Source organism: Acanthopagrus latus, chromosome 7, assembly GCF_904848185.1.
Source record: "Acanthopagrus latus isolate v.2019 chromosome 7, fAcaLat1.1, whole genome shotgun sequence".
NCBI classification, from domain to species: Eukaryota; Metazoa; Chordata; class Actinopteri; order Spariformes; family Sparidae; genus Acanthopagrus; species Acanthopagrus latus.
This window is the reverse complement of record NC_051045.1, coordinates 17703313-17728429: the sequence shown is the minus strand read 5'-3', so window position 1 is coordinate 17728429 and position 25117 is coordinate 17703313. Positions and strand designations below refer to the sequence as shown.

Below are 25117 nucleotides of genomic sequence, written 5' to 3'. Positions count from 1 at the left end.
TGTCCCACAGTCTTTTGTGTCAATTCTGGCAGGTGTAACGTTTAGCCTGAGGGAGGTGCTAATGTGCCATATTGTAAGAAGCTGTGGGTAAGACTCCCAAATTTTATTTGTAGACATTTACCTAACAGCAGTGTTTGTTTCCTCCGTGCTCGGGGAGATTTGCTTGCACACCAGTTGAGGACATCTGACAATGTAAATGAAACCAGGTTATAGTAAGAAGAGTCACCCTGCAGAGACACCCTTGGGATGCCCAGTCAAATGTTAGAGATGCTTGCAGAACATTTGCTTACAATGCAAACGTGTAATCCATTCCTGCTGGATGTTATCAACCTAAGATTTAAAAATGTTTCTTCACTTGAAAACTAATAAAGTTAGCTAGAAAATGTGATTTGAGTTCCTTAACCTCCTAGCAGACGAGGTTTTCAGAATTGAGAAGTAGTTTTTGTAATATTTGTTAATTGTAAAAAAAAAAAAAAAAAAAAATGGAAAAAATTGTTTTTGATATGAAAAAGTAAAGAAAATAATAATACCCCTACAGTGGTGTCAAACTGATCCAGTAAAGGGCCGCTGTGGCTGCAGGTTTTCATTCCAACCAAGCAAGAACACACCTGATCCAAATCAGGTGTGTTCTTACTTGGTTGGCCGATTGGTTGGCTGATCCAAATCAGATGTGTTCTTGCTTGGTTGGAATGAAAACCTGCAGCCACAGTGGCCCTTTACTGGATCAGTTTGACACATGTGCAACACCTGTACATTATTTTCTGTTTTCAATCCTGTCCCCAGGGCCTCTGCCCTCCGTGTTTTAGATGCCTCTCTGCTCCAACACACCTGATTGAGTTCTGCTGAAGCCTTACAGGAGCCTAACCCATTTGAAACAGGTGTGTTGGAGCAGCGGGCTGCAGGAACGAAATTTAACAACTCACTAAATTAGATGGAACTTAGAAAAATGTGTGGTAAATTTGGTTATAACCTCATTTTTTTTATCTGAGCGGTGTAAGACACATGTCCTGTCAGTATAATTTATTTGAAAATTAAATGTAATTTTAGTAAAAGAAAAGACTGTGAATGTCTATAAGATTATCAAAACTGTAATGGTCCTGAAATTTAATTCAAGGATGTGACAGCCATTAAGATCACAGTTTGAACACAGGCAGTGATGGGCCACAAACGTGTCTTTTATAGCTGCAGTTTAATTGAGTCTCCCTGCTGTTAACATGGAGACACAGTGTGAACTGATGAGCTTGGTCATGCTGTTGCAAGCGGGTTGAGAAGGTCCTCTAGGAGAAGTGCTTGCAGGGTGGTCTGTCCCTGGAGCTGATGTGGTTTTTGAGGGTCCTCTCTGCCACCTTTTCAACATTTGTCTTTAAACTTCAAGGTCATATTGTAAATATAGGATATAAGTGGAGCGGAATCTCTGATATTCCTAAAATACTAGATTGGTCTCAGAAATCACCACACTGTAAAGAATTTCCCTGTTTCTTTTTACAATGCAACTACTGTTATTTGTTTTTACAGTATATGACCGTTTTTTGGATTATAGTATATGACTGTAGAATAATGGTGGGTGTTGTGGTTATTTTACAGCGCATCTACCATAATTTATAACAGTATATTACCGTATTTTGGATCACAGTACAGTACGAGAACTGTGGGTTATGGTAATTTTACAGTATATACCACTGTGTTATAAATAATTTAAAAAGAAAGTGTGCAGGGCTTCTCACATACCCAGCCCAAGGCTACCACATTCTTCCCGATAGCCAGTCAACATCCTAAAGTCCTACAATAAACACACTAATATCATGCATTTTAGTGCTCATAGATTATTTAACTTCAACTTATTCAACTGATAACTAATCATACTTAATAACTTATTTAACTTAACTTCTACCAAACTGTCTGAGCTGTGCCTGCCTCAGTTTCTATAATCAACATAGGGTTTCTATGCATGCTGGCTGAATGAAGAATTATCATAACTGAACTGATTACACTTTGTTGTTATTGCCTCTGTTATTAACCTCTGACCTTGAATAAAAATCAGATGCAGACCTTTAAGTAGTAAGTTTGAGAACCCTGGTATAGAACACAGTAGAATATAAATTCCATAACACTGCTGTAGTTTATTACAAAGTGCTCATTTGTACAGCAGACTTAGTAAGATTAGTAACATTGAGAACATTTGTATTACAAAAATCAAAAGGTATTGCATTTCCATATTTGGAAGAAACTGTCTCCAATATATCATTAGTGACAGGCTTTACTGAACTCATGAGCATAACCTCAGACACTGAACTGAAATGGAGAGAAATGGGCCAGAGTAATAAGCTGTTCAAGAGAGAGAGAAAATAGTTAAAGACAGAACAAAAAGTGCAAAGAGAAAAGCAAGAGACAGAAGGAGAGAGGGTGGTTAGTTATAGTTTAGGGAGGGTTATAATGACTGCACATGAGACACGTCTCCACTGCTTGACAGAAAATACTGTTTTATGCTGTTAAATTATAGTTTCTTATTATTAACTGAGCATCAACTGTTAATTTACATGTAAGCATGAATATTTAACAGAATTTTACAATTATTTTAAAATACAGTAAGATACTGTTGTAATCCACAGTAAATTTAAACATAAACAGCGCATTTTTAAACATATACTATCAAATTGTTGCTAAATACGTTTTCAATCTTCCTGAAAAAAATGAGAAGATTTTGGAGTCATGGTTGATGAAGTTTGGCAAATATCATAATTTTATCTCAAAAACTGAATTTTTGGGGACATTTTGAATTCTGCTCTTATGGAAACAAATGTGAGTAAAGGAGCGCTCAGACCGAACGCGACAGACGCAAATACAATCGCTTCAGATGCTTCTATCGTGCCGCTTGATCATTTTGGACTATTCGCTTCATTCGTGTCATTCGCTTGCCCGCTCCTCTTTTGAACCGATATTTCTCAACCCGCTCTTTCCACGTCGACTTTCACCCACGCCTCCTCTTTTTTTTCAGGCGCCAGCGACGCGAATAAAGTTGAAAATATCCAACTTTTCAGGCGGCATCGCGCCGCGACATCCAATCAGCGGAGTTCGAGCCCACAAAATCACTTTTTTAAATTAACGGCATATTATCGTTAATAAAAAAATAACAGTAATATTACCGGTAATATTTTTTTTTAAATTAACGGCATTACTGTTATTTTACCGATATTTTAAATTAACTGCATATTACTGTTATTTTTTTAACGGCATATTACTGTATATTACCATATAAATATATTAAACATATTCATTCATATTAAATATAATAATCGCATAATACTATTAATCCAAAAAACGGTGATATGCCGTAACATATAATAGCGTATATAACGTATTATACGGTAGATGCACTGTAAAATAACCACAGCACCTACTGTTATTTTACAGACATATACTGTAATCCTGTTAAAATAAATTACAGTATTTGCATTGTAAATAACAGTAAAATACTGGCGTCACTGCTGCCAGTATTTTACAGTTTTTTTACAGTGAAATTCTTTACAGTGTACTTTGTTTTTTTCTGATTTACCACAACTATAAGCGAACCACCCTTAAAAAAGCAACTCAACTGAGGATTGTTAATTAGGATCTGTTTGAAATGAGCACAACCAGCTGTAACTAAAGCCTACTATCGACTTTCATAAACACATCACTTACTAATGCTGTTACACTGGGGGACATAACCCCTCATGATAATGATCAATAGATGATCAGCGGAAAATACAATGTCCTGCTGCCAGATATACTGTGGCCGGATAGTCAAACAAATGCATGATATTTGTGTCTGTTTCAGTTTATCAAAGTGTTCAGTGCCTGGCTGTTTTAGAACACTTAAGCCTTTTTTTGTTTGTTTGATTGTTTGTTTTTTGATAAAAGTTTTTATAAATATATTGATGACCTGTTATTTAGGTCTTCTCATTCATTGCTGAGCTTCACCATGTGGTCATTTAATTGGATGATGTTCCATTCAGATATCCAGGAAGTAGGGAGTGTTTGATCTCAATGAAATCCATTTACATCTGTTTTTCAGTCCTCCTTGTCCTCCTCCTGCTTCATTATGCATCATCATCACACTGTGTTGTCTGGTGTCGGCTTGCCACCCGCTCAGTCTGCAGATGACTCAGCAGCTTCATCGTCCACCTGCACAGCCTCCTCAGAGCTCTAATTCAGCCTCCGCTTGACATCAGGCTTCATAAAGAATATAAGGCCTCTATTCTGTCCTTTGAAATAATTAAGCAGGACAGATAACCAGTGGAATTATTTGGTAGAGTGTCCTCTCTGAGATGAACCTCAGTCTGATAATAAAGCAGTCTGTTTATGGGATTTTAAGTGTATTGTAGTCGAATGTGTTTATATAGTTTGTTCTGCTGTTTTCTCCCCCAGGATCAAAGCTTTGACATGAGGCGTCGGAAGGGGGTAGGTGTCTGGAGTGTCCCAGGACGGCTGAATAGAAGACGTAAACATCAACCCGGCAATCACTGAAGCCACAGCAGCACAGGTGCACCGAGATGAGGCTTTGTTTACTGTAAAACAGCAGGTGCAACAGCAGCTGTGACACACTACTGTCAGATACAACATCCCTCACTGGCTGTGGGGGTGAGAGTAGCACTGTGTAACTCTGCAGCTGAGAATCCCCAGAGCACAGCAGGAGGCAGAGTGCTAAATGGTGTAAATGACAGTTGTCATTAGATTCTTATCTTGTATCTTAAAGGACAATTCATCTTTATCAATGTGAGGAAGTTATTCCAACACCACCCACAAAGATATTTATTTAGCTTTCCATCCAAAATATTATAGTTTTTTGTTTGTTTGTTTTTTGTCTTCTAACTTTTTTGGCTCTTAACTAAATAAATTGAACTTTTTGGGGGTCAATATCATGCCTTTATTGGACAGCTAAGTGTAGAGAGATGACAGGACATAAGAAATGGGGACTGACATGCAACAGAGGTCTGAACCATTTGCCACCAGGGCACATCCATGCAGAAGATTCTGTTTTTGACACCTCATCACAGGTTGAACGTGTCAATGTGTTTGCAATAAAAGCTTAGAGTGTAGAAAGGTCAGATAAAATTGCAAGTTTGTGCCTGCATGAGGTTGCTGCAAAAGTTTCTACAGTCAGAAAGAATCACAATAAAGGTAGAAGATATTATTTATGATGTGTCACAGTAATCTAGTTTGATGACAAACAATAACAGGTGAAGAGAGGAAATACAGTATGAAAACAGCTTATTTGACTTAAAGCGACTTGAGATGTAAGAATATAAAGAAGAAAGAATGTAACCCTAACCCTAAACAATGTAAACACAATATTGTCCTGTGATAATAATATACCCAAAGTGAAGTCAGTATATATACACTACATACTGTAAAACCTTGCTTTCAATACAATATACAGATCAACACAGTATTCTAGCACTGAACCAAGCTGAGGAGTACACAGTGACACCTGGTGGCCTTGAGCAGGCATGACAACTGAGCACCAACAACAACAACACTTAATTAACAACACTTCATCTGTTACAGACTGAATATAACAACATGCTATGTTCAATCTAATATCAATTCACACAAAAAAGGTCGGGGGAAACTAATATCAGTCAAACAGCATCATAATGAACATATTAGCATGACACAAGACAGATGGGCACTTTCCCTGGTAAATACATCAATATAAAAGAAAGGAAGACTTTGACTGTTCTTAAATATAGATCAGAGGACAACAAGAACTACTTACTGTAGTTCATGAACAGGCTCACAGCAGGATTTTAGAGATACTGAGCTCCTGCCAACCCAGCTGCCCCCACCCAGACATGGAGAACATTTTGAAGACTGTAGTATAAATCTGTGCATTTCTCTGCATTTTGACAGGGCAAGTAAACATTTAGGAAATAATGTCAGTGCCGGCACGTAGAAGAAAATTGGACTGAAATTCCAAAAGAAGAAGAAGATGATAAGGGACAGATATGGCCAATTTTGACTTCAATTGATCAAATGTATTTATGTTACAAAAAAGAACGTATTGAAACAGATGCAACCCTGACTGGGACAAGGCAAGACGATGCAGAGGGAGGATGTATGGTCAGTTTAATCCTTATTTCACTAACCCTTCTTTATATATAATGTAATTCATAGTGTTAAATTCTTTTTAAAAATATGTTTTATCTTTCTATATTATACAACCCCTCCTCAAAACTAACACGTCTCTGGCACCATTTTAAGAAATTACTACAAAAGCAGTATTAATTGCAGAGCCCCTGTACTGAATTAAGGTATTTTTTTGTTATTGAGTCGAACTTGTGTTCACATGAGTTGAATGGTTTGCTGTTGTATTTTCATTCTACTAAATTACTGTTTATCGAAACACGTGTCAGGGTGTTAGGGCCACCTGCTGGACAGCCAGCGAAAGAACAACGTATGAAATGGTTCAGGATCCATTTCATGATTAGAACCAGTTATCACCAACTTAATGTAGCATGCCTGATGTCAGCTGGATGTATTAAAAAAAAACCCAACTTGATTTACAATTTTCAGTTAAATGTAGTGGGAAGTTTGAGTGAGAGGAGGTTTATTTTTAACGACAGGATTTTCATAATTTTGTGACAATTTGAGTATTTCACAATTTTATGAGAAACCACAGTACATACTCTTACTGGAAAATAAAACATCTGGCACAAATTCTTAATTATTGTCACCAATTTAGATAAAAGATAAAGATAGATAGATATAAAGATATAAATCTGGATACATATTTTTATTTTTACCATTTCCTCAATTAAATGTCCAATTTGGTGTTCTTTTTTGCACTCTTATTGGAGTTTAACACCTTATATTTTGTATGATAATATCGTATATTGATATTCAGTCTATTTAACACTTCAGACATGTATTAATTCACCCTGAATAGCCTTGTCTCTGTCTGGGGCATTTTGAACTGAATATCCTGTTTACATATTAGGCAACTTATGTCACTTGTTGCCTAATTTAGTGCTACACACCAACACGTCTCAATCCTGTTTACAGCAGCTAGAGAGTAACAACCACACAAGCTAATTATAAAGGGATTGAAATCTTTATTTAGCCTAATACAGTACAGTGCAACTGTTCACCTTAATCCAGTGTTAACACAGTGAACCCTGGGCCCAACATGACAGGTGAACCTTAGCCTGATAGCCAGCATCATATCAATAGCTTCCAGATGGAGTCAACTCTTTACTGCTCCACCACACGTGATAAAAGTCGATACAAGAAAACACAGAGGGTGTAGAGTTTACAACACACGTAATCTATGATTCCATTTCTTGATAAATAAAACTGCATGAACACGTCTTCGAGGGGGGTGAAAAGTTGAAGAAAAGGAAATCTTTGTGGTGGGTGGCTCCTAAATATTCAGTCAAAGATGGAATGTGTAACATGTTGTCTCAAATCGTTTCCCCTCATCTTCGTCCTGTCATCTGGTTTTGTGGTTTTCAGAGATGTAAGATGATCTTTAAGCATTGTAGGATGAGGAGGAGACGTTTCCTCCGTGACCCGTCCAGTTGGTGTGGATGAAATGACCGGGGTTTGACAGCAGTTCGTATGTGTGGGCCCCAAAGTAGTCCCTCTGGGCCTAAAATAACAAAACACAACGTTCACAACCTGTGACACCCGCAAATAGACAAATGTCATCTCCAAATTGGGATGCAACTAACTGTCTACTACATTAAAAAAGAACCGTTCACTCCAACATCAAAATGACATATTTTACCCTTACTGCTATTCATCTCCCTATATTGTTTTGGTGTCAATTGGCTGAGGTTTGGAGATACTGATCGTAGATATGTCTGCCCTTTCTTGAATAAAATTAAACTATATGGCACTGCTGCTCAAGGCACTACACATTACATTAAAAAAAAACTCAACAGTCATGTCTCTTTCCATAAATCATGACCTGGTTTCTCAAGATAATCCACAGATCTTGTTGTAAGCAGTTTCATGCAGGAACTATTCTTTTTATCGCACTACACCCACCAACCATATCATATATCATGATAGGACGTGTGCATCTACTCATGGATGAGAGGCTTGATAAACGCCTTCTTCTGCTAGTGATGCATGTAATTTGATAGAAAGACAAGGTCTGTTGATTATCTTGTAAACCCGGTCATGATTTCTGTAAAGGAACATTACTGTCATGTTTTTTTAAATGTAATTTTTGGTGCCATCCACTTCCATTATATTCCAGAGATGGCAGACATCTCTATGGCCAATATCTCCAAAACTCAGCAAATCACAGCAAAACAATCTAGATGGATGAACAAGACTACGGTTACAATGATATAAGGGGAAAGCAGCAAATCATCACATCTAAAGGCAGTTATATTTGACATTTGAATAATGTGATTAGAAATGGACAAATTGTTCCGGCTCCATATTCATATACTGAGCAGAGTCCAAACACAGATGACTAAAGGAGTTACAAAACACGCACTGTGTCCTGTCAGGGTCTTAAAGCTTTTAGATCCCAACACAAACACACACACACGACAGCTCCACGTGACCTTTTTAATCTAGTACACACTCATGAGCCATATGCTCAGTGGGCTCTGCTCTGCAGCATCATTACTGTCTCACCTGGAGGAGGTTTGCTGGCAGCTTTTCATGTCTGTAACCATCATAGAAGGACAGAGCTGTGGTGAAGCAGGGCATAGGGATGCCATGCTGGACTCCAGTGCTGACTGCTCTGCGCCATGACTCCTAAACAAAGAGATTAAGCAGGTTAAAAATGGTTTTGTTCATGGAGCTCTGATGTCATTTCGTGTTAATTTAGTCATGTTAGCAAGAAGCCAAGAACAAGAGGTCGTCACAAGGCCACTCTGTTCTTGGTCCAAATTATATCAGGTCGAGCAGAGTGAGGTTCAACTGGACAATATCTTTAGTAACAGCAAAATCTGAGGGGACTCGATATGAGCTTTTGTTTTTTGAGAAGATGGAAAGAGCGCAGAGAAAATGCCTTCTCTGTATTTGGGTCGACTGATTCGGGCAGATGTTCCACATCTCCAATGATAGAAGATCTCAATTGAGAAATCAGGAAATAATCTCAGACAGTCTGGATGATGCACAAACAATGAATGAACCCACTGTGTCCTTACATGTTCAACAATACAATGTAAAAGGAAATACCCAGACTCTTATCTGTAAAGAACTCCTTTTCCGTGTGAAAGAGGAAATAACTTATTCTTGTGTGTCTTTGTCAATTCAGGTATTGCAGGTGTGTGTTTGGACACTTCTTCCTTCCTCATACCTGACAGTCCTGCACAGCATTACTGAAGAAAGTGTCCAGCAGCAGGTTCTGCAGCTCTGCATCCCGGTCGAACGCTTCTTTGATTTTACCCAGGAAGACACTGGTAGGGAAGGGAGAGGGCAATGTTAGCCAACAGAGACAAGCTTCTGAATAATTCATTCTTTATCCAAAAAAATATATGTAACAAATACCACAACTATGTTGCCAGTCAAATAAAAACACCTTTGCCATAATGCACAGGTTGAGTGGTGGCTAGACACTGCTAGTCATACGGAGAGCTGTATTTGATTTAGGTTTATGCAACGTCTGTGGCAGATTACACAAAGCCACCCATGTGTCACAACCCTAGTTTCCTCATTCTACTGTCACAGATTTTACAGGAAGGGTCATGTAATCCTCCATCTAGATTTCTCACTCCAATATTTCACAAGAGTTAATAACTTCCTTTATGTCACTATAATACATTTGTTAAAAAGCCTTTTGAAACATCTTATATCAACACAAAAACTCTTCATTTTTATTCTTGTCTAGTACTAAAGCTCTGTGACACCTCCACCATCACAGTTTTCAACATCAGTGTGAAACATGCCTGATGACATTTAGTTGCACAATGTGGTACGGAGGCAAACTTGCAATATTAGTACATATGAAGTTACATGTACCTTCGGATGATGCAGCCTCCCCTCCACATCAGAGCGATGGCACCGTAGTTGAGGGACCAGCCGAACTCTTTGGCTGCCTGACGCAGCAGCATGAAGCCCTGTGCGTAGGAAATGATCTTGGAGGCGTAGAGGGCCTGCAGAGAAACAAAAACAAGGAATCAATGGTGGCTGGAATAGTAACACAATTTGAAAACAGTCACTGTTCAAAAAATATATATATTCCATTAATTAAATTATTAATTACACTAATAAATAAGTAGAAGCAGAACACCCTTAAAACTGAGCATCATCACCATCCTGAATGTAGATTTTTTTGAAAGACGGAGTGAGTTTTGACAAGATCTAGTAAACTGGCAACTGAGTGTGTGCTACCTTTCTGATGTCTTCCAGGAAGGCTTCCTTGTCACCGCTGAATTTGACCCCCTGCGGCCCTGAAAGGCTGCGGCTGGCCTCAACTCTCTCATCCTTGAGTGAGGACAGGCATCTGGCAAAGACAGCCTCCCCTGAGACACAGAGGGGGAGGGAGGGGGAGTCGAGCAGACAGAGAAACAGAGAGGGACAACAAGGTTAGCTCTCTGCTCACATCACATAAGTACATAGGAGTCAGCTAACAATAGTTTAGATATCCTGAACCGTCTCACAACAGATGATGACAGTGTTTATGCTGGCCAGTGCTGCAGTGCAGAAACACCTTGACAACTTAAAGAAAATCTCACACATCAGCATGACTCAGCAGTAATAACAATACTGTTGCAACAGCAGGGTTTGTCCCCATTACAAAAAGAAAAAAAGGTTGGGATTGCCAGTTATCACAGCTTCTTAAAGATCAATTTCAAAGACTTTTCCAGGACTTTACAGGCACATTTCTCTAAAAATTAAGGACCCAACACAGCATAGTTTGAGACACAGATCGAGGTTAGTTAGTACAATCACTCATGCACGCATGTGAGGGACCATCACACTTTCTTGAGGAAGGTGGTGTGTACAAGAGACAGATGCAGATAGCGTTACATTTACTCGCATTAAGTAAAACAAAAAAAAGCTTTAGTTTCTAGTGACACAATTTCAAGGGCCAGTACAAGCCTTCATTTAACATTATAATTACTTTGCCACGTTATCAAGATGAGAGAAAAAAAAATGTTTGGTAAGCATGACTTGCTAAAAACAGAACAGCTCGGTGGAGCAACCAAAGGGTAGAGAGATGGGCAGAAATGTGTCCAGTGAGTATATTATCATGATGAGGAATGTGCTTCCTATTCGAGACAGAAATCCAGCCATGCACACTGTAGTGGCCTGTCAGCCTGCTCTGCACAGACTGGCTCAGCTCTCACACAATGAAGCCTTTTGTACTGCCTCTATCACAACATCTACAGCACTGACAGGGACAGTGCAAACAACAGTTATTGAACTTTGATTAAAGGTTTTTCATCTGTGTCTCTTTAACCTAAACCTTGCGCTCTAAATAAGGATGGCAGACCATATAACACCTCCTGACCTCCATGTTGTCCTGGCTGTTTCTGAAACAGACTATCAGACAGTCAGAGTAAAGCTCAAAGCTGCAGAGAGTTTAACAAATCCCGCTTATGTCACTTGAGATGAGCAGGCCACTAAACGCCTTCAATCTTCTTAGTGGCAGCCACATATTCATCATGCCCCCTAGAAGAAGTTCACTGGCCAGGCTGTGTGTCAGCTAACAGGCAAAGCTAAACATTAGCCCAAAAACTCTGATTATGAGGCCTGCTGCCCTTTCATTTGTTAAAACCATGTTGAAATCTTAACAAGTGTGACGTAATGATGTTTGCCATGTCATTGTGGCAAACACGATTACTGAAAGGAGGTAGAGAGAAGGAAACCAGATACTTCCTCATCTGGAGCCTCCTTTTTCCTCTTACCGATCAAAGTGACAGGTGTGCCGTACTCCAGGGCTGAGATGGCCGTCCACTTCCCTGTGCCTTTCTGTCCGGCGCTGTCGCGGATCTTGGGCAGCAGGTGTGTCCCATCAGAGTCCCTGTATTTGAAGATGTTAGCCGTGATCTCGATGAGGAAGGAGTCCAGCTCTGTCTTGTTCCACTTGTCGAAGGCCTGTTTCATTGTGATGACATATAATCAGCCACACTGTTAAGATTTTCCCCCAAGTTGATGGCACTAAAAATACAAATAAAGTTGATGTGCAGCTCACCTGTGCCATCTCATCATGATCCATACCCAGAACATCCTTCATCAGGTGATAGGCCTCACAAATCAGCTGCATGTCGCCATACTCAATGCCATTATGGACCATTTTCACAAAATGACCTGCACCCTCATCTCCGACCTACAAAATCAGATTATAGATAAACGCCTCAGTTCGCACACAGTTAACATTATGTACACAACACACATCAAATAATAGCACTCACCCAGTCACAACAAGGTTCTCCTGTTCCAACCTTGGCAGCGATGCTCTGGAAGATGTCTTTTATGTGTGGCCTTCAAAATAAAGCCACAAGAGTTTGAATACATTAGCTTCCACGCTAAATCCTCTGATGTCCAAAGTCCCAAATATGTCCAACTGTATCGGTAGATGCAGGACACAGACACGCTAAAACAAATACAGACATTAGCATTTAGAGATTGTGAGGACTCACCAGGCCTCTATATGTCCTCCTGGCATGAGTGAGGGTCCATAACGTGCCCCTTCCTCACCGCCACTGACTCCGCTGCCAACAAACAGCAAGCCCTTCGCTTTCAGACTCTGGCACCGCCGCTGTATGACAGAAACACATGAGTACTGAGAGAACATCCTCCATTATATACAAAGATTTACTCCTGTGCAATGATTCGCTGTCGCTTACGGTTGTGTCTCTGTACTCAGAGTTGCCACCATCAATGATGATATCCCCAGCTTCAAGAAGAGGAACCTGAAGAGGAAGTAGAAGTAGAAGAAAAAAGAAGAATTGATTTAACAAGGTGTGACTCCATTTTTTCACAATTGATTTCATTCCATTCAGCACAAACTACCAACCAGTTTATCAATGAAGTCATCCACAGCCTGTCCGGCCTTCACCAGCAGGATGATCCTTCTGGGCTTCTTCAGCTTGGACACCATGTCCTCAAGGGACTCTGCTCCGACCACCTTGGAGCCCTTTGCCTCATTCTTCAGGAAGTCGTGCACCTTGGACACGGTTCGGTTGTAGGCACAGACCTGTTGGAGAGGTAAGGTGATTACTGGGTGAAGGAAAGAGGAACAAGTTTTGCTGCCAAGTATTGCGGAAAGAAATAGGAGAAGGATCATCTTACCACGAAGCCATGGTCATTCATGTTCATGATGAGGTTTTGGCCCATGACAGCCAATCCAATCAGTGCAATGTCTGCTCTGTGAGGAGGAAGAGTGATAATCACTTTTACTGAAGGGCTCTGCATCTGGTTACAGACTGAACACCAACAAGGACATATAAAACTGTCCACAATTATTTTCATCATATCCTTTTAATATCGTTTATGTTTCACTTAAAAGAAATGAAAGCAGGATTAAAAGTGACACAGACGTGACACTACTTGTGATTTCAAAGCTTACTGTCACTACCCAGAATACAAAGCAACAGCATCAGCTATGTCGTTCAATTTTCACCGTAAATGTCACACTTACCTATACAAAACACTAACAGATAAAGCGGGTTAGCTAACAAGCTAACAGCTTCGTTTAAAACCAAGTGCTCAAGAAGATTACTCTCAACAAATTAGACAAAACGAAAACAAAGTCTACAGTAACGTAACTCATCGTATCAGCCGGTACCCCTCCATGTTACCGACTATCTATGTAAGTAAATTAACTTATTCGGGAACTTACTCAGCCATGGTGCTCGGCGGGTACAGTAACCGTGGAGTAACAGTGATGAAATGACAATCGAGGTCTCACACCAGTCCACTTCACTTCAGGTTTCCTCCTCGCTCTCTTATTTCACTTCCTTGTTCCCCTTCCAGCGTGACGAGTACGAGGAGACCTTCACGTACGCCCACGAGTATCCGCCAATAAGATGACGTGTAGCGAGCTGAAGCGATGTGGTTCTCGAACACTCATTGGTCCAGAAACCTGAGCAGAGGTATCCGTTCTCCTATTGGTTACACGGGCTGTCAGTCATGACACGTAAGTGCACACCCCCCAAGTGAATGGCTGCCGTTTATTTCAGGACCCATCGATACATAAATTTATACATTTAACATTCTAAAGTAGTTACTCGAGAGCCATAACATTTTAGGCTTATTTTCCATGAGCTGTTACTTTGTAAAGTATTTTTCACTACATGTAAGAGAGATATAGTTTACTCTCGACTACATTTTTGACATATATCCTCTAAATTACTTTTCAGATAGGAATTTTAATTATTTTTTAAATGTGAGCATATAGAATATGATGCATTGTAAAAAATTAAACCAGTGACTTTAGGTCTTGTGATCCCTCACATTAAGCAGTACATAGTTCCACTCTATCCATACATGTTAGTATGTCATTTTATTAGACTTGTATTTTTTGTACTTATGTAATTTATTACCAGAATATTACTTTTGATATTGAAATACATTTAAAATCAGAGACTTTTGCTCAAGAAGTCTTTGAACTGTCACATTTAGCAAGATAATAGTTTAACATCTTTACTTGTACTTAAGTGTGTCTGTTGGGTTTTGTGTTGTATTGGTACTTTCAGTTACATACACAATCTGAATACTTCTACCACTACTGACATTTACAAATTAGTATTTGCCTGAATTATATGAATTCAAGATTGTTATTCAAGCCCATGGGTTTATTGAAGAAAATGTGTTGATTGAGACTTTGTGAAGTGCAACAATAACAACAACAATAAAAACTAAAACTACTAAAATAGATTGTATAATATACAAACAAGTGCACAGACCATCGTTGTGATTAACACTTGATTATGAGACAGGAAAAGTGAGCAACTGCCTCAGGTCCTAATAAGACTACTGGACACAAAATGCCATGATTTGTGTTAAGCTTCTTGTCAATTTGTGTTTTATTAAATGGTTAGCATTTCTGAAAATATACATAGCTTATAGTGGAGTATTAGCTAGAAAAACACAAACTCATTTTGGTCCTTATTTCTGCCCTTTAAGGTGAATAATATGTCATAAATTCTCTTCCCCGTGATTGGTCAGGAGTCGCTGTCTTCTTTCCATGCAGAATAGGCTAAGTTCCTCCTCCAGTTACTGTAAATCTGTGACAGATCACAGGAAAATTACCCTGCACTAAACCAGTTTATCATCAGAACGTCTTTACATGCCTGGAAGGCAGAGAGAAGGAGGAGGAGGAGGTGCTCAGTAGAAGAATCCTGATTTAAAGTACTGGTTTTTTTTGTTTTGTTTTTTTTCTTTCTTTCTGTTAAATATTAAATAGCAACAATTTGATTTATTATTTCAATAGAACGTAACTGTAAATTTAGTTACGGCTTCACACTAGGAAATTGTTTAAATGAGTACGTAAAAAAGGTTAACGTTATTGGTAAGTAAATATTTTCCTTTATATTATAAACTGAGAAAGTATCTCATAAGCAGGACTCACTACGTTTGAATCAAGTTCAACTTTATGTCAGTATTTTTATTCTTCTAGTATCTATTATTCCTGGCAATGACGAACTTCCGTGGATAAAGATGAGGGACACAAACAGGAAGGACAAGGAAGTTGAAAACATGTATAAACAGGTGACGCTGGGATTTCGACCATACAAAGGAGAGGACAAACAGGCGACACTTGTTCTGCTAATGCACAGTTTGCACTTTTATTGTTGCCTCATTCACTAAACAGTTCAATGGTGCAAGATTACCATACACAGAATTAGGATATCTGCATGACACATCTATGCTATACAGCGAATGGATTATAATTATTACAAATACAGTAAACATATTTACATTTTAATTCAAGCTCCATACAACACAGATATTTACAAAATAAGTATGAAAATGAAACCAGTCTGACAAATAATGTACAGTGTTAATGTCATGGTTCGGTCTTTTTTTTTCTTTTGGTGTAAGATTCCAAAGGGGACGCCGTTAACTGATATTAATTGTCAGAGGGGGAAGATGGAAAGTATCATGGCTAGTTTTGTTTGAAAGGCATCAACGGAAAAAAAAAGAAAAAGTGTTGAGGTGAGGAAAGACACCAGCACAACAATAGTATACTGTCATTTTAGATGTCACTAGCTACTTTGTATTATATTCCCTGATATTAGACAAAATAAAACAAGTTCAAAACCACCTTTACTTTGTGAGAATTCAAGTGGCTCGCTAGCATGAGGAGTAAATATTCTTCAAATCATAATCAGACTTCCACTCAAACCACTTTCTACTAAAGAGGAAGCACTAATGTAACTCACCTCCCCTGAAAAGACGCAGCAAGTTACATTTCAGTTCTCTTTTAAAAGATGGAAAAACACACGTCGTCTTCATAGTACATTCAACGCTCTCCAGGTTTCGGACCAGAAAGAGGCTGCCACACCATCATTTGGTTCACTCTGAGTAGAACAACTAAACCGCACAGACTTTATTTGATCAGTTAGTTGAACCTTTTATTGATATGTGCAAAGAGCTGCAAACTAATATATACATTGCAAACAATAAATACACAATCCAAAACAATATAACTCTGCAAATGAGTCAGGTGAAAATGTTTGCTCTGACATGTCGATACGTAGCTCACACTCGTGGAGAGAGTTGAATTCGATGTGAGGTACGTTGCACTTTAAAGCCTTGATCAGTGCATAGATGGACGTTTGTTTTCATCATTGTTTTTTTGTTTGTTTTTTTACATGTGTTGGTTTGTTTAAAGATGCAAATATGTAGTTTTGGGTGAAGAAATTGAAAGATCTTCATTAACCGATTTTTTTTTTTGCCTAAATAAACCACATGAACAAACTCTCTCTGTTTTACTTTGTTTATATATGGCAGACCCTGCCACCTTTCAAGCTTCAAACTGTTTTTGTTCAGTTATGGAAAAAGAAATATTTCTGAGTTTGCATTATTACCTCATTAACATTGTAAATATCACAAGTTTACATTTCTTTTCCAAAGCTACAAAGTGCCCCTTTAAAAGACGAAACATTTTCTCCAGCTCAGCAGGTTTTTGTTTCTCTGACCAGCAGGTTTTCTGACCTGAGGGCAGTGATACTTTTAATCCAACCTTTTCTGATGCAAATGTTTTAAGTCTTTACATGAGCAAACAGTTAAGACATGTCACCAACAATGCCACTAATGCTTGTAACCAGCTGCCTCTTATCTCTATCGTCCCTCTCATATGATACAACAGGCATACTGCTGGTTGGTTGGCCAGAGTATTTAATGCCTATCTGCACTCATCACATTCGTACCATTTGTAGAGACAGAGGCACCAAAAAAGGTCAGAATTTACCTGGAGTCAAATGTAGCAGCTGTAGTACGACGTACAGAGCAAATATTTTCATAAATAAGATCAGGAATAAAACCTTTGAGTATATGTCGTCCCTTTCGTATCACATCTTTCTTTCTTGTAAATCCTTTTAGAGGAACAGCTATCCAGTGTAGCCTTGATATGTGCTCTTCTCAGTGCTCCTGAAATAATCTTGGACTGTGTGATTTGCCCTCGTCTTGCTATAGATACGTGTTAATGTGCAAAAAAATAAGGTTAAACACCAGTAACGTTGGTTAGAAATTAAGAAATAAATGCCCTCGGTTACATTTCATATAAAACTTCCCTATGGAATGATTAAAAGCATAATAGAAAAAAATCAACAATGTTAATAATAATAAAAAGAAAAGTCAACCCAGTGAGAGATGAGTTAAGAGGTTTGAATTTAAATAGAAAATGAACACGTGTTAACCTGCGGTGCTGCTGAACAGTAAGTACTTCACTGAGGAGGAGTCATGTGGTAGACCATCATCTGTCCTGCAGGCTATGTGCTAGCAGCGTCATCCATTAACTACTGGCGTCAAGGCTAAAGCGATGCAACTTCATTCTCTTTCCTTCTCCTTCCTCACTTTTCACCATCTTTTTGTTCTATTTTTCTTCAACATCACACGTATGTGATTTATAAACAAATATCAGCGAATGTTGAGGTCTGAGGCTCAACACTTTTGTTCGAGGAAAAACTGCGGTAGAGCTGAGAGGAATGTCTTAAATGAGAGCTAACTACTACACTGATCCCACAACAGACCTTGTACAAATCGTGTCTGTTTTCCTCCTCATCATCGTTTTTCTTGAGATGAAATAGCACAGAAATTATCCACTCCTGTAGGGATAATCCATCGTCATGTTTTTCACTGCTGAGATATGAAATAATCATTTATTTTTGCATGTTTCTTCAGTTAACATGTTTTTGACGTTGACACAAATGCATGATCACTCACTGACTGACTCACGGCACTATTGGGGGAGTTTGAGTGGGTGTATGTACACGGGCTGAGGAGTGGGATCTTAATATCACACGGATGACAGTGTAAACCCTTGTGTCTGGCTGAGCTGGGACAAATTTCTCAGACTTTTGTTTCTAAAGGCCGTTTAGGAGGCTGTGGAGGCGGAGCTGGAGGCAGCGGCCCGATGCAAATCTCATTGAGAGAGGAAAAGCCTATGAATTCATTAGCAGCAATAGATCTTGAAGTAGCCTTGCTTTGTGTAGCACAACATAAACCGATGTCTATTTTCCCTTCATGGTTTTTCAACTGTAGCTTATCTGATTTGTTTCTTCTTTTTTTTTTTTTTCGGTAAGCAAATCTGGTCTTCTCCTGAGGACTGCTGCAGTTATCATGCGGGCATATAAAAAAGAAAATAAAACTCTTCTCTGGAGACAAATAACACTGATAGAGACAATATTTTTTACAGATGATTGGCAAACTGAAAATTAGTGGCCTGAAAGAACAGTTTTTGAAGAATCGTGCACACACAAGTAGACTATTACGACATGCTACTAGTTCGGGAGTTAGGGGAATGACAACAAAGCGGAAGAAAAAGACTCAAACATTGTCATAAAAACAAAAACACAATAAGCTGAGGAGGAGGAGGAGGAGGAAGGGAAGAGGAATAGAGAGGAGGGATGTGAAGTTGGGCTGAGGGTTGTTGGAGGGAGAGGGAGGGGAGGCAAATTCCTCTGGAACTGAAACTTTTAGTCGCATGAAAGGAGACTTAAGCCACAAGTCTACTTACAAGAGAAAACTGTCAAGAATCACAATGATTAATAAGTGTTAACACTTGGTATGTTCAAAGGCTTTCCACAAAGACTGGAAGCCGTGGGTTCCTGTGTGCCGCTCGACTCAGTTCTTCATCAGACCGCTGCGCCTCCTCGCCAGCTTAGATCTGTGGGAACAGGAGTTTTATGTTGTGATGAGTTACAATGTCATTTCTTGAGAACGCAAAACTGCTCTCAGTGCAATGTCCCGTGTCCATGTAACATTTTTGGTTTCTGAGAAAGGCTGTGTTTTGACAAAGTGCTGAACCCAGCATGGTTTTTCAGAGCACTTCCACTTTTGTGTGTGGTTGTATTTAAAAATATTTGATCTTTACAGAAATGCCCAGGTCTCATTACTGTCGCTTCTATTCAGGCAACTAATCATTTATTAGATTAACCCAGGAACCATCACCTGTCGCCCTGGCAACGAAAAAATTAAGGAGAAAGCTTGTTCTGGCCATGTCCATGTATCCTGAGCTTTACCCTACACAAGATTTACAATAAGAGAGGCAGGAAAGTGAATGCAGCTGTGTGTTGATGGTGAATGTTGTCCTTTTATCATCCCACACATTGTGAGCTTGTTGTTAACTGTGTAGTGAAACCTCTGTTAATGTTGCGTCAATCAAAACTAACTTTCTTTCTCTCACCGCAAAAGTGCTACAACTAAGTGTGTGTGTGTGTGAGTGAGAGTTACCTTATCGTTCCTGCTAGCAGAGGGTTAAACGCATACAGCCAGTCATTCATGTCTTTCTCGTTGTTGGCCTGCAGGAGGATTCCTCGATGTTTTGTGCACACAGCAAATGTGTTCGGAGTCTGAAAAGATAACATCAAGTATTTGTCAACGTTTCTTTGGGGTTTCTTTTTATCGCATACAGTGAACACACAAGCTTTTAGGTTCCCTAAAGGAGAAATGACAGTTTTGTTGTTGTTTGTTGTCACAGTTGAGGTGTGACATTGAACATGTGCTGTGGGTCTTGTGGATGTGCCGATAAGGCTGATGCAGTGTTGTAGTTTACAGTGTGAATGTTATTGAATATTACCTCAAACTACAGGTTTAGATGCAGGAATGTGTTTGATGACTTGAAACTCTACCTTGAGCATGGCCTGCTGGTCTTCACTGTACTCCACCTGCGCTGTGGAGAGATTGAGGACGCCCCGCTCCACAGGGTCCTTGTCACTGTTGTAGATAAATACGTAGGGCCGGCGCACAACGACAAAGTGCTTCACCCATGAGTTGGAACGTGGCTCCATGAAACTTAGGAAACCTTTCTTGGATACTACCGATCTGAAAAAGAACAAAAGAACAGAGAAATCAGTTAAAAATCTTGTTATTCTGCAGATGAAAATCAAGTTCTATTCCGCCTGAAACCACCCAGGCTCGGCTGTTCAGATCAATTCCAATAATTTCTGCTTGAATGAGAAAACAGGACCAGTTGTTTGTGTTTCGGCTGAGAGAAGCATCTCATATCGACTTTGAGCACTCACCCTGGCCGCATTTCTTCAATATCAGGCACCAAGTTGAGGAACTCGTTCTTTCCAGCCCGTGCTAGGTAGGAAGTCTCCAGAGTGGGAACCATCGGGAAGTTCTCATAGTCTGAGCAGGAGGGACTGGAGGCACGGGAGCTGTTCTCTGGGGTCCTGAGGAATGGCGTACACAGAGTAAGCATCATGGTGACAACCTGAAACTGAATTCAATCAGATATTTAGACAAAATATATGAATTTATATGAAGTTTTACTTCTGGTCCAGGGAACCACAGCGGGAGTCAGACAGAGAAGGGCAGGTGGAGGAGGGAGTGAGGGTGGCGCTGCTGAAGCTGGTCACGGACGGGTCACGCCCCATTGGTGAGATGTCGGATAGCTGAGGACAAAGAACAAGAAATATTTGTTAAACACGGGTATAAATCCAAATTAGTGGAGAGTGCACTGCTGATACTAAAGTAGCAATCACTTCTTACTACATCTTTACAGACTATGAGCACTGAGATTAATGTTTGGGCTTTAACATTTAGGAAATGTGCGATATAAAGGTAAGATATAAAGTTCACACTATTTTTAGTTTTGTTACTCACCTTGCAGTCACTGATACTGTTGACCACCTGGTTATATTCACTGTTGAAGGTGTGTGTGAGGAGGCGCAGGCACTACAAGAGAACAAACATGAGACTGTTCAGAGCAGAAGAAGGAAAGAAAGCAACAATGCAGCAAACGCTTAATCAGCACCATCAGCAACCCATCACAATGAATTTGCTCTCTCACCTTAGTAGCCAGCTCCTTCTCCCGATCCACCAGGCTCTCGATGTCAGCGGAGTCATAGCCGCTGCTCTCGCTGGGCGTGATGGCGCTCTCAAAGGTGGTGCTGGAGATCTGTGAGGAGATGGAGGTGGATGTGGAGAGGGTGTCCGAGCTCATGCTGGGGGACAGGGACTCACTCAGGGACTTGGTGGTGGGTGCTGGTCCCACTGGAGCTGCATCGCCAAGCTTCTCCCTCAGCAGCAGCAGGTGACGGGTTTTCTCCACCTGGAGGAACGACATGGGCAGGGTTAGACAAGTTTTTAAACATTAGAAGAAACTTTCTAGAAAAGAAAAGACTGAAATTGCAGATGAGCCACCTCATGCAGCTGCTCCATTTTCTCAAGTTCCCACTGGTGCTCTAGGATGAGACTGTCTCCTCTGGGCCTCCAGCCGGCCAGGTTCTCCTCTCCACGCACGTAAGCCACCGATGTGTCCAGGACCTTCCTCCTCCTCCGCTGCATCCCTGCTCAGGACAAAATCTCTCATCAGGACAGCGCTCTCAGAGCCGATAAACTGCCAGCTTCTCCTAACGGAAAAGTTCACCCAGGTTTCTTTTCATTTGTTTTTATGTTTTAAAAAAAGTTCCAATCTATTTCAGTTGTTTTAGGAGAGGGTTGCAGCACTGTTTTGCTGTGAACCTCTCCTGACTTTTCCATCAGCATGGGGCTGATTACATAATGACAAACCTTTCATTTCTGGGTGAACTTATCCCTTACAACAACATTTTTGATTTGCTCACCTGGGCTTCCAGTGTCGGACATCTTACACAAGCTCAGCTCGTAGATGCCAGTGACCCGATTGCTGTAATGAAGCAGAGCCCATTCAATTCATGTAAACTTTGTGGATAAAACGTGATCTAACTGTCTTGAAAAAATGTTGTTGTTAGAAGTCTCACCAGTCTGGAGTTTTGGAGTATCCACTCCCAAAGAGGTTCCTGAGGGAACGGGGAGGGGAAATCTTTGCATCTCGGGAGTAGAAGACCATGCAGATGTCTTTGGTAATAATAGCAGGTTGGATGCAATGGTCCAGCTGTCGAGAGGAGACAGCAAGTGTGTTAGCTGTGTTGACATCAGTGGAGATATAAGATCTGAGCTGAACAGCACAGGGGAGCAGTGACTGACCTCCAGATATGCAGACAGGGTCATGTAGATCTTCTCTCCATACGGAGTGACTCGATTGAGCAGGAGGGAGTTGTGCAGAGAGCTGTCCCACACCGCCTCAAAGCGATAGAAAGTCCTGAAGGAGAAAGTCAAAGAGTCTCCAGTTAATCGACTCAGATTGTTTTCTCTTCTTTAGAGTGAGTGCTTTACAAACAACAGAGTTTGTAGGATCCTTGTAAAACAGCAGCAGTGATTGAACTTTAAGGAGACACTGTGCAGTGACTGAAGTGGCCCTCACACTCATCCCTAATCATGACAAGATGTGAGGAGGCACACCGAAGTGAGAGCTTGACAATGGACATGAAGTGATCAGGAGCACCACTAGTTAACAGGAGTGTCGGGAATGTGCCGAGTGCAGTGAGCTGTGTGTGTGTGTGTGTGTGTGTGTGTGTGTGTGTGTGTGTGTGTGTGTATGTGTGTGTGTGTGTGTGTGACAGCTACCAGGAGCCCAAACGGTAGCAAGCAGAATATACGATTGATATTTATAGAGAAGACATAAATAAAAGGAACATACTCAGTTTGCAGCACATCAGCACGTCTGAATACATCTGTGCTCTAAAATGACTGCTTGTGAGGCTCTTTCAAGGTGTTACACTGTTCCTGTCTTTGACAGCAGGGGGCGCTCTCACCCACAGACTGAGAGCCAGAACTGCCCTGTTGGTGCCTCAGTGGCCTTGGTTGTTATTGACTCACACAGTGAATAACAGCTGAGAGAAAAGCATTCATTTGGAAATCGGGGTACCACAGACGATCAACAAAACATGACACAAACTAATACAAATTAAAGAGATTGCATTTGCATGTAGGATTGCCTTTATTTGTCCACAAAATAATTAAGAATATATTTTTCAGATTCAAACTGATGCAAATAAAGGCAGGCCGAATGCAACATGGCAACAAAAAGAAACACAAAGTGTGGAAAACTTATTTCTATGAATCTATCAGACTAAAGAGAAGCATAAAGTTCTTTCACAGAAGGAACGGTATGTTCTCTGGTCACTGGTACCTATCAATATCCTTATCAATAGAAAGCCTGAGCGTATTCAAGAGTCCAGCCGCAGCAGGAGAAAGAAGAGAGTGCACAGACAAAAAGAGAGAAGCACAGAGAGTCAGGCAACAGAGACAATGGAGCAAATTAACAGGAAAATTAACTGCAGTGAAAATGGAAATGGTCATGCAATGGTTCCACTTTGCTTGAACCAAAAAATAAAGACAAGAGCACAAACACAGATACTGCCTGATATAATTTCTAAACTGTTCTCAAGATAAAGAAATCAAGTATGATATGTGGCAATAATTAAATCAAAATGATGCAGAATGTCGGCAACAAACCTTCATATAGTACCAACAAATCAATGGATTTACACCTCGAAATGTTCTGTCTGTTAATCAAGAACAACTGGTTTTAAAATGCTCAGAGACTCGAAGCGTTTGGCCATTTTGAGATACCTGTTGGAGTTGTGGGACGACTTGATGTTCTTGGCAGAAATTATGTTGAGGGACAGGACCGCATCGGCAGCGCTATCGTCCACCTCAGCCTTGTTCCTGATGCGACCTGGCAGGACACAGAGCGGCACATCAACATCTTGTCATCACAAGAGATCAAGTAAATTAATAATAACTGATGGAATATAAATCCCTAATATATGAGTTCAGTTAAATAGCATTATGGTCACTTTGTCCCACAGCAAGACTCCAAGCACACGTCTGCTCACTCTGGATGAAAAAGTCAGCAGCTGGAATTCTAAAATGTGAAATGTAATTATTTCGCCCATCAGCCACAGCTACAGTATAAACAGCAGATTTAAGCAAAACTGACAGCTCAGATTGGAAGCAGGACTGAGAAACCAGTGCTGCCTCATAAACTGAGCTTCTTTTGAGACAATAGAAGGTGTTGTATCACACTGTCAGGGTATCCCACTGACTCTGCTGTGTGAATGAGGAAGCAAGCATGTAGCAACACCCTGCATTTTTTTTTTCCTCTGGCGCCTGTAGAGAGGTAGAACTACGGAGGGGAAACTGCTCACCCACGACCAGCTCGCGAACGTCCTTCCAGTGGAGCTCGCTTCCCTTCTCGTGGATGAGAGTCACCGTGATCCTCCGCTGGATCCCCTGCAGCAAACATGACAGGAGCTTAGGATCATTGTAGACACGGATGAAGCAATATTAAGCATCTGAATGTTTCTTATAAAAAAATAGATTATTTACTGGTTATATAAGAAAGAAAGTATAACTTGACTAAAAACCGTGCAGCTCTCCAGTACCTGGTGCAGGAGGTAGGTGCCATGGCAAGGCAGACCGCCGCTGTGATCCACTACAGCTGGGATGTACCTGTGGAGAGGCGGAGGTCACACTTAGCCTGGATGCTTCAGACAACACATCTCGAGACAGTTTTATCGAATATTTGATGAACTGCACTCAGATATCTAAAATTTGAAAAATGGCACACAAAGGGAGGAACTCTTCTGGTTCAAACTCAAACATTTCAAATCTTTTCATGGAG

The 25117-nt window shown here is 40.3% G+C and overlaps 2 protein-coding genes and 1 long non-coding RNA gene across 15 annotated transcripts in view; 1 reads left to right on the top strand and 2 right to left on the bottom strand.

Moving 5' to 3' along the window:
• The first annotated feature begins 839 nt into the window (after positions 1–839).
• Positions 840–7347, top strand: LOC119023608. Of its 2 annotated transcripts, XR_005076295.1 has the most exons (3): positions 840–878; positions 4055–4288; positions 4408–7347. It is a non-coding gene; the product is annotated as an uncharacterized LOC119023608 (long non-coding RNA). The 2 variants fall into 2 exon arrangements; XR_005076294.1 differs by lacking the exon at positions 840–878 and having other exon boundaries at positions 3838–4288.
• Positions 7075–13950, bottom strand: pgd (phosphogluconate dehydrogenase). Its single transcript, XM_037105693.1, has 13 exons — positions 13796–13950; positions 13246–13321; positions 12971–13150; positions 12801–12866; positions 12594–12712; positions 12366–12435; positions 12146–12280; positions 11859–12048; positions 10339–10469; positions 9967–10100; positions 9305–9404; positions 8635–8757; positions 7075–7630 (listed from the first exon to the last, which is right to left on the bottom strand). Exons 1-13 carry the CDS (start codon positions 13801–13803, stop codon positions 7511–7513), a joined length of 1452 nt encoding a protein of 483 aa, XP_036961588.1. The 5' UTR covers positions 13804–13950; the 3' UTR covers positions 7075–7510.
• Positions 13951–17725: 3775 nt separating this feature from the next.
• Positions 17726–25117, bottom strand: part of kif1b (kinesin family member 1B) — a 57976-nt gene continuing 50584 nt past the window's right edge. For all 12 annotated transcript variants that reach the window (XM_037105678.1, XM_037105687.1, XM_037105680.1 and 9 more), the window contains 14 exons: positions 24879–24945; positions 24642–24726; positions 24064–24169; positions 22576–22690; positions 22350–22483; positions 22194–22255; positions 21772–21917; positions 21419–21679; positions 21232–21303; positions 20899–21020; positions 20646–20798; positions 20253–20445; positions 19855–19973; positions 17726–19288 (listed from right to left, as the gene is read on the bottom strand). In XM_037105678.1, the coding sequence (XP_036961573.1) occupies positions 19246–19288; positions 19855–19973; positions 20253–20445; positions 20646–20798; positions 20899–21020; positions 21232–21303; positions 21419–21679; positions 21772–21917; positions 22194–22255; positions 22350–22483; positions 22576–22690; positions 24064–24169; positions 24642–24726; positions 24879–24945 (1678 nt within the window). In that variant the 3' untranslated portion in view covers positions 17726–19245. The remainder of the gene's footprint in view (positions 19289–19854; positions 19974–20252; positions 20446–20645; positions 20799–20898; positions 21021–21231; positions 21304–21418; positions 21680–21771; positions 21918–22193; positions 22256–22349; positions 22484–22575; positions 22691–24063; positions 24170–24641; positions 24727–24878; positions 24946–25117) is intronic.